This window comes from Coturnix japonica, chromosome 12, assembly GCF_001577835.2.
Source record: "Coturnix japonica isolate 7356 chromosome 12, Coturnix japonica 2.1, whole genome shotgun sequence".
In the NCBI taxonomy this organism is placed as follows: domain Eukaryota; kingdom Metazoa; phylum Chordata; class Aves; order Galliformes; family Phasianidae; genus Coturnix; species Coturnix japonica.
In genome coordinates this window covers 7,282,274-7,295,557 of record NC_029527.1, presented here as the reverse complement: position 1 = coordinate 7,295,557, position 13,284 = coordinate 7,282,274, and the positions used below count along the sequence as shown (strand labels likewise).

The window sequence follows — 13,284 nt, the reverse complement described above, 5'->3', positions numbered from 1 at the left end:
CTTGCTGATTCTGGTGCTTAACTACTCAGGCTTGTTCAGAGCACTCCGGGTGCCCCTGAATGAAGCATGTTTTTTTCTCCAAACCTCAGGTGTGCTGGAGTGCCCAGGCATTTCCTTTTGGAGAACTGTATTGGAAATGCTAAGTCACAGCTTGAAGTAGTTACTGAGCACCTGGCGGGAAGGCAGGGCCAACCCAGGGGAGCTCAGGTGTATGCAGTGCACTGCTGCCTAGATCTTATTTAAGGGCTGGCAGTGGGGACAAATGTAGCTTGCTGAAGATCCCTGCCAACCTGAAGTCAAGGGTAAGTAGATTCTTTCTATTGTTTATTTATCCACAGACTTTGCTACTTTGTTGCTGTGCTTTCTATTGTGTTATAACATTACAAAGGCATAGGTACTGCAGCCTTCTTCCCCTCCTGTATGTGAGTGGCTGTGGTAGTTTTGGTGGCAAATAGCAACGGTTGTGTAACACATTGACTTCAGAGATGAACTTGGCTCAGGGAATGAGGATCTAAGCCCATCCCTGTAGCTCCCTGCAGGAATGCAGTTATCCAGGGGAAGGGCAGCAGCATCAGAATGGCTAATACTGCTGAAGGGAGGGACTGGGCTTGGAGAAGTTCAGACTCTTGTCAGGCCATTGGGACTCGTAAGTGGTGCTTTCATTGCTGTGCTGTGGGAGTTAGCAGTGAGACAGGCATCTCTGAGAGACTTGGGCTGTCAGTCAAATATATGGCAGAGATGGCACCTTCCCATTTGGCAGCTCAATTCTTGGGGCTGCCCGTGTTGGCAGAACAGGTTTTATTTCACCTTCTAAACTAAAACAGGTTTGACACAATGAATTTATTAAGATAAGAGAGGCCACACTGGTGGTTTGTCATTGCTGAGGCCTGTTTGGAATCAAGATGATGTGTCTGCCTCGTGGGGTCAGGTTGGAAACGAGTTGGGCAGCTGGGAATAACCAGGTGAGGGTCTGCAGGGGCTGAGCAGCTGTGGGCTGCGCGCTGAGTGGGATCAGCACTGGGGAAGGGGCAGGTGTGGCCATTCGTTTTACTTTATTTTGTCATGATTAGCTTTGTGAGCTTTCATGTCTGCGGGCACTTCAGGACACCAAGGAAAGCCATGTAAGAGGATCAGTGCCATGTAGAGAGCTAGTCTGGGTCTGGAGGGTCTGGCTGCTCGGTTCCCAGAATAAGCTCAGAGAAATGATTCTGAGAGCTTTCCTCTGCCTCCTCCTGTTGCCAGCAGAATAAACTTGAGGGGAAGGAGTGGGACTGGAGGATGCCATCTGCTCCAGGTCTGCTCCCTCCTGATGACGGCTCCTGGGTGGTTTGCTGGCAAATGGTCCCAGCGGGGCTGTTTGCTGCCTGCTCTCTTGCTGGTATGGTGAGGCAGGAGGCTGCGCTTTGGCACAGTGCATGAGCAGGAGGGAGGTGGAGGAGTGCTGTGGCAGGGTCAGACGCATTGGTTTGTGGGCTCAGGGTGGTATTTCTGCTTTGGTTTTTATTTTATAAAGAAAGCCAGGGAAACGTGGTGGAGCTTTCCTATGGAAGAAGCCACGCTGGTCTGTGTTGTGCTGAGGTGACATTAAAACCCCAGCAGGAAAACATCCCTCCCTCTTTATTCTTTTATCCTATTGCTTCTCTGCAGCACAGGGTCATCCCAATACCATTCGTGCGAGGCTGCAGCAGTGATGAATTGTGTGAGGCCGTGCAGGGACCTGCTCTAGAGGGAAGGCAAGTAAATGCATTAACTACCATTCCTTGAGATATGCTTTCCGAGATGAAGGCTGAGCTTTCATATCAAGGCTAAGATGACATTATATCTCTCCCTTCTGCTCAGAAGGTTTTATTCTAACACATTCTTGGCACAGCATCGCAAGAACCACCAATATTTCTATGAATTTTATTAAGCTTGCTTCCATAATGGGAGCCAGCAATCTGCTCTCTCCTACTTATCCCACCCTCCTCCTCCTTGGGTGTAAAACTGAACTATAACCAAGAGTTTTAAAACAAGCTTGTTGGTGGCAAGTTCAATCTCCCATTGAGGAACTGGAAATTCTTTGGATTAAATGTCCAGGATGCTTTTTCTGTTGAGATGTCTCTCATTGGGCTTGGTGCATTCAAAGCCATTCAAGGCATGGGCTGTGTCCATCTCCTCCCAGGATGACTGCTCCTTCTGTCCCAATGCTGGAGGAGATGGCAGGCCTTGTTTCCTGGCATTCTGTGGCATTTTCCAATCATGTATGCAGTTAAACAACAGTCTCCAGGTCCGGAGCCGAGTTGTATTTCAAGGGGACACAAGTGTTTTCTGTGCTGGCTGTCTTGCCTCCCCTCTGTACCCCCAGGCTCTAGAGAGGAGGCGCCAGCTCAGGGCAGCACGAGGCCTGAGCACTGGCTGGGGAAATAGGCAGAGAGCCTCACCTTCCCAACAGCAAGGGCACCCAAATGCCTCAAACCTGGATTCAGTATCTCTCAGATCTCCCTGCCTTTCCCTTCTCACTCCCCAGAGGGATGGTGATAGCAAATGACGGCCTCAAACACACCCCATTCAGAAAACATAACTTTATTATTAGTTGCAATATACATTGTATTCCTTTAAGAATCCTAAACTTGTATATGGTTTCCCACTGAAAATACATGTGTATGTATATATGCTTTTATATATGTATATCTATATATAAATGTATTTTATTGAACTGGGACACAACAAAACGAGAGACAAATTACTTGGAAAAATAAGTGTGATCTCCAAGGGTCTGTGCTGGCAGTGTGCGAAGGTAAGTGGTACAAAAAGAACAGGCTAAGAGGAAAATGTGGTGGGCAGAGGGGAATGGTCTCCCAGTGCTATGGGTGGTGGCACGGATGGCAGTTGCGCATTGCTATTGCTCGGTCACGGATGCCACCTCTTCTCCAAGGCAGACTGGTATCTGCACAGCAACATTCGTAAGGCCGGCTGTGCTCCCTGCATATGGTACCTGCTGCTGGGAAACAGCTTAATTACATTTCCCCTGGCAGCAGCTCTGCTCGTTGCTAATCTGGTCAGTGAAGGAAGGGCTCCTCCAGGGCATGGGGAAACTGAACTGGGTCAATATAAAGTAGCTTACGTGCAGGGTAAGAGAGCAGCAGGTACGTATTTGCTTGCTAACCTGATTTTCAATCACAGCTTCCCTTGGGTATCCAGTACCACTGGACAGAGTTCCCCAGATGCACATAACTGCCTTCCTTTCCTTTCTTCCAAGCTGCAGATGTGTCATGGGCGAAACATGCTCTGCAAGGCACTGACTACAGACCCTGGGGCAGGCAGTGGGCTCTGACCCTCCTGCTCCCTGGCAAAGTGCTTGTCAATTCGGGACATAAAGAATGGGGGGCATTGATCCGTTCCTCCTGACTTCCTGGGGAAAAGTGCTTTTGAAAATCCCACCCTCAAGTCATCGTCTTGCTCTGACCCTCTGTGCCATCTGTCACTGCTGCATCACACCCCTGTGGCTCCTGCTCCTGGGGAGCCTCATCCTCACCATGGTGCTGCTGTGTCTTTACCAGCAGCATCTGGCACGGAGGGACCTTGCTTGGGAAAACAAATTTGAAGCAAAGCAACAGTGCGAGAGTCGCTGCAGGTTTTAGCAGGGGTGGGCGGGAGCACCTGATGGCACAGGAATGGTGTTTTAATCATACGTTGGCAGTGCTGGGAGAACTTCAGCTGGTTCCTCCCTTTAAGGGCAGGAAAACACAAATGGAAAAGTGCCTGCATTCACCTCTATCAAAGAACTTTCCTGACTTGGGCCTGTAGGGGCGATTGTGAGGACACAAACTGCACCCGTGTATTCTGCATGCCAGTGTGTTGATGGGTTCTGCCTGCTATTGCACTGAGGTCCCTTTCCTGGATCTCTCCAGAAGTGGCTCCAAGGGCAGAAGTGAGGGGTAAGACCCCCATGATGGGTAGGATCCAGCCCAGCATAAGGAGGTTTGTCCCTATAGGAGAGGCTCTGTGTCCTTCATTTGCAGAAGCAGAGGGAGAGAGGCAGGTACAAGGCAGGAGGTGGGCAGGAGATTGGCTGCAATCTGGGGTCACGCCATGGGTCTCCTGCTGGAGCAGTGGACCATGAAGATGCCCGCTGCTAATCCCCACCCACCAGATGCTCTGTGCTCCTCTATAGTGGTTTTTTTTCAGGACGTTTTCCAACTGATGGAGGGAAACAACATGTTATGACTGTAAAGTTATGGTGAGAGGGCTGGATCCTGATAGGACAACATTATTCCTCGCCAAGAGAATGAACAGTTAACCTTTTTTAGCCTCTCCTCCCATTTCTTCCCCTGCTCCCAGCCACCTCTATATACATCATATATTATATTACTATATTCTTATATAACTCTGCTTTTTCAGTTTCAGTAGCGCAAATGATTAATTCCAAGAGGGGGGAAAAAAAAGAAGGAAAAAAAAAAGGAAAGAAGGGAAAAATCAGCCCCTACAACTATTTACAGAATAGTTCATCTTGCAGAGGCCGTGGGGTTTGGCATTGGGAATAGCCTGGTTTGCAAATGCACTGCGTGGGTTTGAGTCTACGCTCGTCTGCTCCTCTGCCAGGGCTGGGAAAGGACCAGGTGGTGGGGACAGGGAATCGAAACTGCAAAGTGGAAGATATTGGCTTCTTTAACATACCAAAAAATTATTGCAGTATAAATACACCCCCGCCAAAGCAGAGAAGAGGAAGTGATGGAGGAAGCTCCGTGAGTGAGGGGAATCTCAGTAAAATTACCCAACCTGGAAGGCTTTGGGGGCCGCTCCCGCAGCTGTCAGTGCTTCCTCAAGGGTCACCTACCCCAGTGAGTAACACCCACCCTCTGCCTCTCCCCCCCCCACCCCTTACACTGTGCATGGCAAAACATCCCACGAGTCCCTCCATGCTAGATCTTTTCCAGAGAGAATTCTATTACAGAAAGCTTCTATTCCCAGAAAACCCCAGTAAGAGCTGCAGAAAGGATTGCTCTTAGGTCTGGCTGGTTTCTCCAGCTGCTGAAACCTTCTGGCTGATCCAGGTCAGTATTTCTGTGAAGACGGAGGTGGTGACCTCGGGCAGCTCTTTGTGCAGTGCATGGTAGGCTTCCTCATACACCTGCAGACAGGGAGAGAGCAGGGATTAGCACTGAACAAACACCTTCATGGGCAGAGCAGCCTTCAGCCCCTCTTGGTAACACCCCTGGGTCTCATGCCTTGTCTGGTTTTCCTCCCAGGTGTGGTTGGACCAGATCTTAGTGGTATTTCCAACCTTGATTCTCTGTGTGTCAGGTTATCACATCAAAGGGATGCCATTGGCTCTGGCACACTCTGCTTCAAAGAGAAGTTTACTGTAGCGTTCCAGCTTTTGTGCTGATGGACCCTGCTCTGCTCAACCTGAGCACCCTGCTGCCCAACACCAGGCATTCCTTCCTCCCCTGAATGGCTGGGAACCTGCTTGGTTTGCCAGGCACCAGCCCTGATTCCCCCATTGTGACCTTTGCAGTGACTGGTTCTGCAGCCTCTGCTTGCATCCTAAAAACAGAGAAAGCAAGCTGACCTTCAGCGTTTTGTCCTGGCTCTGCACCGTGTCCATCAGTAAATAGGAGCCTTTGATATCACAGAGCTTGTCAGAAGAGCCGTGCAGCACCAGGATGGGCAAAGTCAGCTTGGGCAGAGCTCGTTCGATTCTGGTAATGGCATTCATCAGCTGGATGACAAAGGAGACCTTCATGCCACCATGGTAGACCAGTGGGTCAGAAGTGTAGGACTCCATCTGGCAAGGAAAGAGGGGTGATTTCAGGTTAACAGTATTTCATGCAAAAAGGACATAGCAAGTGGTGAAGAGGCTCTTCCCTTGACTTGCACACTCATTTCCTGCTCAATCAAGACTTCCTGCCATCAGTCAGGGCCAACATCTTCACTATGGCTGCCAGCAAATAATGTCTGCCCATTTCTTCCTAACTAACAGTGAGGAAGAAATTTTATACTCAGAGGGCAGTGAGGCAGTGGCACAGCTGCCCAGAGCTGTAGGTGCCCCATCCATGGAGGCAGTTAAGGCTAGGCTGGATGGGGACCTGGGCAGCCTGAGCTGGTTTGAGGCAACCAGCCCACAGGTTGAATGAGATGGTCTTTAAGCTCCCCTCCAACCTGAGCCATTCTATGACCTGCAGGCAGCTGACACATGTGCTGCACAGCACTCGTACACTGATGCTCTGCTCTGGGTACAGAGGATGCAGATGTAAGGATGGGATTAGGGATTAGGCAAGAGAAAAAGTCAACAACTTGCTCAGCCAGACCATGAGAGGCTAAAAATACACCAGAGCTGGTGCAGAAAGTTGCTAGGAAGGAGTAGTTACTGCAGCAGGCAAATCTACAGTAAATATTTGTATACTGTATGTGGAGACGGCCCACACAGCCACTGCCATCTCAATATTTGCCAGAATGCTTTGATTACGGGTTGGTCTCTGGCACAGCCTCCAGTTTCTCCCAGCCCTGGCAGATGTTTATAGAAGTGATGGTTATTTATAGGTTAGCCAAAACCAGCCTTCTTCTCTCCTTGCAGACGTGGAGGTCTGTTCAAGTTCTTGCTTTGCGGGAAGGTGAGGTCACTGTGAGGTTACCGGGAAGGGAGGAGGACACGATGTGGTGGGGCTTTCCCAACTGCAGGCATTCATTCGCTAGGGGTGTGGAGTTGATTTCCTTCCTTGGCATCTCAAATGCGTTGGGGCACGAAGCACTGCAAATGGAGCTGGCAGGGAGGCACACGGTGCAGAGATCTTTCCCCGTTGCCTTCTTGTTTCATTGAATTCCATCAGCATTTTCATATTCGCAGAATCGTTAAGGTTAGAAAAGACCTCTAACATCTTGCAGTCCAACTGTCCATCAGTCATCAATATTGACTACTAAACCATGTCCCTATGTCCCCTACTCTGAGTAAACCCATTGGGTTGCACTGGCTACTTCTTGCTTCGGCTGAACCTGCATCTGAGTTGGTGCTGCACTAAGGCAGCACAGCCTTGAGGTGTTTTATTATTTGTTTTGTTTTTATTTGAAGTACTTGAGGGAGAGGCAGAATGAGGAGGGGTGGGTGGGTGGACTGACAGAAGTTCCCTTCCCATGGAGTACAATAATGTCAATGAATCCATGTGCGTTATGCATCCCCAGTGCCATACATGCTGGGAGAATGACCTAATAGGTTTCTTTCTCTTGTTCTCTTCCTAAAGAACAGGGAATTTTTTTAGCTACTGAGCTGTCAGCAAATGTTTTTGTATAGATGATGGAAGGGGAAAAAATAATAACTTGATCCCAACCGAGATCCATCAGCAGTGAGTAGGAGGATCCTGTTGCTGGTGAACGAACAAAAATCCTCATCAGAAAGTTAATGCTCAGAGCACAGCGTGAGTACAAAGCAGAAGCTTTGTCCACAGCTTTAAGCTAATAAACACAAAATAAATAATTTAAAAGGAGAAAAGCAAACAAACCAGATTGAGGAGCTTGCTGTTGCAGTGAAGGTGATTTACTCGTCCTGTTTCATTTTGAGACTTTTATGGGTTATGCTGTTATGCAGCTTGGAAGCAGAAGCGGGGCTTTCAGGTTGCACCTTGCTCTCTTTTGTGTCTCTTGCGTTTGATATTGCACACAGATCAAATGAGCATCAAATGCCATCCTGCACTGCAGTGCCTACATCCTGAGGACAGCCTGCTGGGAACGCAGCTTCATCAGGACATTCTTGGATGACATCCCAAAAACATTTCCAGAGAATGAAAAGTTGGCCGGGCAGAAGAATATGTTTAACATATAAATAATGGATGTTTCCAGCACACTGTGTGCTTTGAGGCCGTGCAACACGAGTCCAAAGGGAGGGTGGAGTGTGTGCCAGTGGCAGCCAGAGGACGAGATGCTGTGGTGCCTTTGGTGAGTGCAGCCCACTGCTGCTATGCCAGAGGCAAGTTTGTGTGCAGGTGGGCAGGCAGCAGTGGGAGTCTTCTGAGCACCACTCCACTATGAGCAGGTGCTGCAGAAGCAGACCTGTTCTCATGTGTCATGAAATGCTTTTCCTTCCTGCACGGAAAGGGAAAGGGCAGAGGAAAAACAACACACGCAGGAAGCTGTTGAGACTTGGAGCATCACACAGCAGTGGGAGCAGCAGCAAATATTTGGGTGGGGAAAAAAAAAACAACACGGGATAGCATTTATTATAAATTGTTCCCATGGAATAGGGAAATATTTGGACAACATTGTGTGGTAAATTAAGGAAGTTCACTGGAGCTTTTCTAAACGTGTTATGACCGGGTTGTCTCCCATCAGCACTTTTCTTTTGTCATGCTTTGCAGTGCAGCAGTTTCCAGCAGAAAGTCCAGCTGTTTGGAAGCAGGTGTGCTTAAAACTGCCATCCTTGAAGAGCAGCTGTGACACACAGTGCTGTGTAATGACCCTGCACTGGGCAGACAATTCTAGCATTGCATGAACAGCAGGAGAAGTGACTGCATTTGGAACATGCATGGAACAGCCTGCTATGGCAGTGAACCCTCCTGCTTTTAAGATATCCTTGTGTGCTGTGTTCTCCATTCAGACTTTCTGTGGCAGCAGTTGCAAGGACACCTGGCTGTGCCAATGGTGGCATGAATGGGCTGCAGTGGTGATTGCTAGGAGGGAGTATGAATGGGTGAAGAGTCTCAAGCTACGGTGACACTGAGAGAAGATCCTGGAACCACTCCATTCACATTGGCAGTGGAGCTGGAATTAGGTCGTTACAATAGCTGCTTCAATTGCAGCTCACTTCAGTATTATTCCCAGGCACAGAAAGAATACTTGATTTGTTTTGGAAAGGCTGTGGCAGAGTGAGAGTGCAATCCAGGAGACCATGTAGCAAGGTCTTTAGGGCAAGCATGCTTCTTTCATCTGTCTGAATGCATTCAGCACAATGCCATCCTGATGTGTAGGCAGGAATACTGACCTCCGGCACTGGAGTTTTGCATGGCAAAGAGCAGGTTTGGAAATGCAGCCTTCAGTAGCGTTTGCAGCCTGCATGAGCTGGTTGTGAGGAGTGGTGGTGGTTGCAGAAGGGACACCCAGATTAGCCATGGGTGCAGGAGGTACGCAGGGACCAAGGCTTGCTTTCCCACAGTGAGCCACATATTCTGCTCTGTGCAAAAGGGCATGGATCTAGCCCTCGTGATTTAGCAAAATGCCTTATTTTTTTTTTTAAGTTATTTTATTTTATTTTACTGCAGCTGTTTGTTTACATATAGAAATAAAATTTGTCTTAATCTAATCTAAAAGAGAGGACTGCAATAGGAGACTGACCATGGAGTAACTTTAAGTGGCATTAAGGTTCTCACCTCCTTCTTGTTCCGGGAAATTGCATTTGGATCTATTGATCCCAGAGACAAGTTTGGAAGCACAAGGTTGAGTACTTTAGCTGCAAAAACCTGTGGGAGAGGAAAACAAGTAGTTAAAGAGCTGGTCAGGTCAAGAGGGATATAGAGCACCCAACCCTGAGCTGGTGGGAATCAGCGCTGAAGTTAAACAGTTGAGGAATGTCAGCTGACACAGGAGAGAGATCTGTGCTATATTTAAAACATTTCCCTTGAAGTGAATGTCTAAACTGCTCCTGGGACTGGGTGGGTGTGCAGGTCTGACGTGTCAGCTCTCAGTCCACCACACTGCAACTTCATCACCCCTTTTTCTCACTCTCAAGTTAATTTCCAAAGAGGCATCAGTGAGGCTCCTTGAGAGGAAAAAGCTGTTTCCATTCCCCATGGAGCTGTTTCTTTCTGGTTCTTACTGCTCTGTCCTGCTGCCCCAGCTCTGACTGCAGGCTGCGGTGCACACTCCATCCATTTACAGGAGCTGCCTAAGCCTGCCCTCTTTCTGATAAGCAGATCCTCAGGGGAACCTGCAAATAAACACCAACAAAATGTGCATGCGTTGGCTAAGGAATCTATTGCTCACTTGTCTCCTGGGAAGGAAACACAAAAGCATTCAGCAGCCCAGGCCCTGAAACCGCTGGCAGATGAAAGGGTAGCATCTTTCATTTGAATAGCACTACAAGCACGTTGGTACCACGCTTCTGCTCTGATCTTTGGTATCTGTCTTTAATTAAGTGATCACCACTTGAGTCAGAAACTGTGCTGTTAATGTATGTTGGTTGTTACAGCCTCTCAGTGCCTTCAGCCAATACCTGCAGGTGAGCTGTCACCTATGTTCCCTGTTTCTGCTTAGATTTAATCACTACTAAAGCACTCTGACATTTTGGATCACAGATGATACATGACAGAGAAATTATGATATTAGAGGAATAACACAAGGTTGCAGTCAAAGTCATCCAGTGTGACAAGCAGTAAAGACTCATAGCAGAGCTGAGCACCTGTGCTTTGGGCTGGATATGACTTCTAACGGGTTTATGGGAACTGTTAGATCAGGGTCTGAACCAGTGATTGAGCACCTGGTGAAGGGGTGTAGCCAGCCCTGGGAGCACAGGTGGAAGCAGTTGATCTGTGTTGACTGGAAGGGCTGGATTCTGGGTACAGTGCTCCCTAATCTCATTTAAGGGCTGGCAGCCACAAAGGAAGCACCTTTACTTGGGGATCGCCTTCCTGGTAGTGTTTGGTGAGCCCTGATCCTTGGAAAGGGGTAAGTGGTTTCTTTATTGAGTTGTGATCTCTATTTTTTTCTTTTTTCTTGGGTTTAAAGCATCTATATCTGCTGCTGCCTGTTCTTACACAGATGTCACTTCATAGGATCATTAAGGCTAGAAAAGACTGTTAAGATCATCAGGTCCAACCATGAACTCATCCCCACTGTGACCTCTAAACCATGTTAAAATGGCACTATGTGAACAAAAGTAACCTCTGCTGAGCTAACCCATTAAAAATACATCCACAGAGGTGCAAGTACAGTGAGTAAGAATGAGGTTTTCTTTTGTGTTAACATGATGTGATGGTTTGAGGCGTTCATCTGGATGAATTCTAGGCAAGGACTTTGTGCTCACAATACTGCAGCAGTTTTGCTTCTCTAAGCCACTTACAGTGACCCAGATATACATAAAGTAACTGCAGATCCTTAGCTGAGGTATTTAATTTGGAAATGTAATTGTTGTAGGTTTTCTTTGCAGTCTTTGGAGGCTAAAAGAAGCAACCTCAGAACACCTCTGAGATCTGAATAGTGGTTTGTATGTGCCTGCCTCCGAACTTCTGTGTCAAACTTAGGCAATTAGGCTGCCCTAATATTGGAGCCTGAGTTAAGTGCTGGGGTGAGTTCCTGTGCCTAATGATTGGTGAGTGAGGAGGAAAACCATGAGAGGTTGGCTGATGCTCTCCCAAGATCTGTTTAGAATATCAGCCACAAAGTCTGCATGTTTTTATCAAGGCCAGAGGTAATGAGGTCCAAGACCACATGTAAAATGGGGGGTGGGAGGGAGGGCTTTCCTTACTTTAAAATTCAGCTTTAGGAGAAAGTAAATTGATGCACTCTTAGACTACAGAAGTCGTGTGTTTGATAGTGATGACCTGTGTGCTTTTGTCAGATTCAGTGTGTCCATTTCTTTGTTCTAATGATACGTGCTTATCTCCATAGCCTGCAGATGACCTCTGGGACGTGCTTTGGAAAGTTCCTGAAGCTTCTGCACGTATCTGGAGTTCTGCCAAACAGCTACAGAAATGCAGCAGGATCTGTTCCCAAGCACTTCCAGCCCAGGTGAGTGGTGTCAGCGCAGTCATTTCTGATCTTCAGCTGTGTAAGAGAAGCCCTGGGCTCTGTTGATAGCACGTTAAATGTGTCCACGTATGTGTATTTCCTGTGTGCACAGGAACTCTTATTTACACACAGAACCTTCTGGTATAAAAGACTCATTGGGGAAGGACTCTGACTTCTGGAGGGTCTCAGATCTGCAGGCAGTGCGCCCTCCCTTTTTGGATTCATAGAATAATTAAGGTTGGAAAAGATCACTAAGGTCACAGAGTCTAACTGTCATCCCACCCCCATCACAAGGCAAAGTAGAATCCAGTGGAAAACTCAAGTTTTATGTTATAATCAAAGAGACAAAAGGTTCCCCTGAGCCTTCAATGATTATGAGCGATGTGATGCAGCCTGTGACATGCTGGACTTAATTAAAAGCCATGCTATTGAAGGGCAGGCTGTGTTTGATATATGAAGAGTTTATGTCTCTGTTGGTTCTTGAGGTAACTGCTCCCAAATGACCAAGAGTTCATTGCTGGGGATATTGGCTGGGCTGAGGATAACACTTTAGATCATCAGCTATTTGAGCTGCTCAGTGCAGGTGTCTGAACAGCATTAGGATTTCAGATCTTGCATGTCTATGATAATCATCTTGGGATAAGATTGAAATGGAATGTTGAACATTACCTCTTGCCTGGAAGTGCAACTCAGAGCTGACTTTGTGAGTTCTGCATTGGTTTAACTGCATGGATGCTTTGCGGTCTAGACATGTTTATTTTGAACAAAGCAATCTCTGTCCCCATACACCTCTATGTGCTTTCTTCTCTTTCAAGATCTCTTCTTGACCAACTGCTTGAATGAGCACTTTTTAGTTCAGCTCACTGACAAGTGAGCTGGGTTGTCAAATGGGTGATGTGTGAGCTGCATGTGCTAGCCAGGCTGGTTTGGCTGAGCCAAAAAATCTCTGGAAGAAACACTGATAAGCTATTGGTATCAGGCTGAGAGCAGTGGGTAAAGGGATGTCAGGATATCAGGAATGTGAGATGGTTTATGATTGAGGATATGCCAGGTATGATGTCTCTATACCTCAGCGAGAGGCCAAATGGAGAACTTGAAAAGTGAAGAGCCATTTTTGTGCACTGATTCTGTAAGGCATATGCTGGGGTTAGGGACTATTATTTCCTATGAGAATGTGCTGCCCACTCTATTTCACAGCACTCAGCAGCAGAAATTCAGTGGGACACGCTTTCTTATTCTCACACTGCTCTTTGTCAGCACGTGATTCCTGTCTCTTTGCATCCTTTGAAGTTCAGAAGGTTCAGAGCCAAGTTTGGTCCAGAGAGAGCAGCGGGATCCTGCTCTCCTTGCTGGGTTTGTAACAAGTAGGTAGGTGTTTCTATCAGGAGTCACAGGGCACTGGATGAATTGTGTTGCTGCTCTGAGCTCTCGTTTGTGTAGCCAAGGTAAATTCTTGCTCAGCTGGAAACTGCCCCAGCAATGGGCTGAATGCAGTGGACCTCAGGAAATGGCTCACGGCCTGGAATTCACACCAGTTCCAGGGGAAAATCGAAGCTTTTGTGCCTTGGGGCACTGGCACCAATGCTGTGTCCC

The 13,284-nt window shown here is 47.6% G+C and overlaps 1 protein-coding gene and 1 long non-coding RNA gene across 11 annotated transcripts in view; one reads left to right on the top strand and one right to left on the bottom strand.

Annotated features, from left to right (window-relative positions):
• Nucleotides 1-2,546: 2,546 nt before the first annotated feature.
• Nucleotides 2,547-13,284, bottom strand: part of MGLL (monoglyceride lipase) — an 84,888-nt gene continuing 74,150 nt past the window's right edge. For all 4 annotated transcript variants that reach the window (XM_015875232.2, XM_032447285.1, XM_015875235.2 and 1 more), the window contains 3 exons: nucleotides 9,336-9,425; nucleotides 5,552-5,767; nucleotides 2,547-5,110 (listed from right to left, as the gene is read on the bottom strand). In XM_015875232.2, the coding sequence (XP_015730718.1) occupies nucleotides 4,985-5,110; nucleotides 5,552-5,767; nucleotides 9,336-9,425 (432 nt within the window). In that variant the 3' untranslated portion in view covers nucleotides 2,547-4,984. The remainder of the gene's footprint in view (nucleotides 5,111-5,551; nucleotides 5,768-9,335; nucleotides 9,426-13,284) is intronic.
• LOC107319895 overlaps nucleotides 9,423-13,284 on the top strand; it is a 44,358-nt gene continuing 40,496 nt past the window's right edge. For 6 of the 7 annotated variants that reach the window (XR_004308822.1, XR_001557984.2, XR_004308820.1 and 3 more), the window contains exon 1: nucleotides 11,412-11,691. This is a non-coding gene — a long non-coding RNA (uncharacterized LOC107319895). Of the gene's footprint in view, nucleotides 10,630-11,411; nucleotides 11,692-13,284 lie in introns of those variants that run through there. The other variant, XR_004308821.1, reaches the window with a different exon arrangement.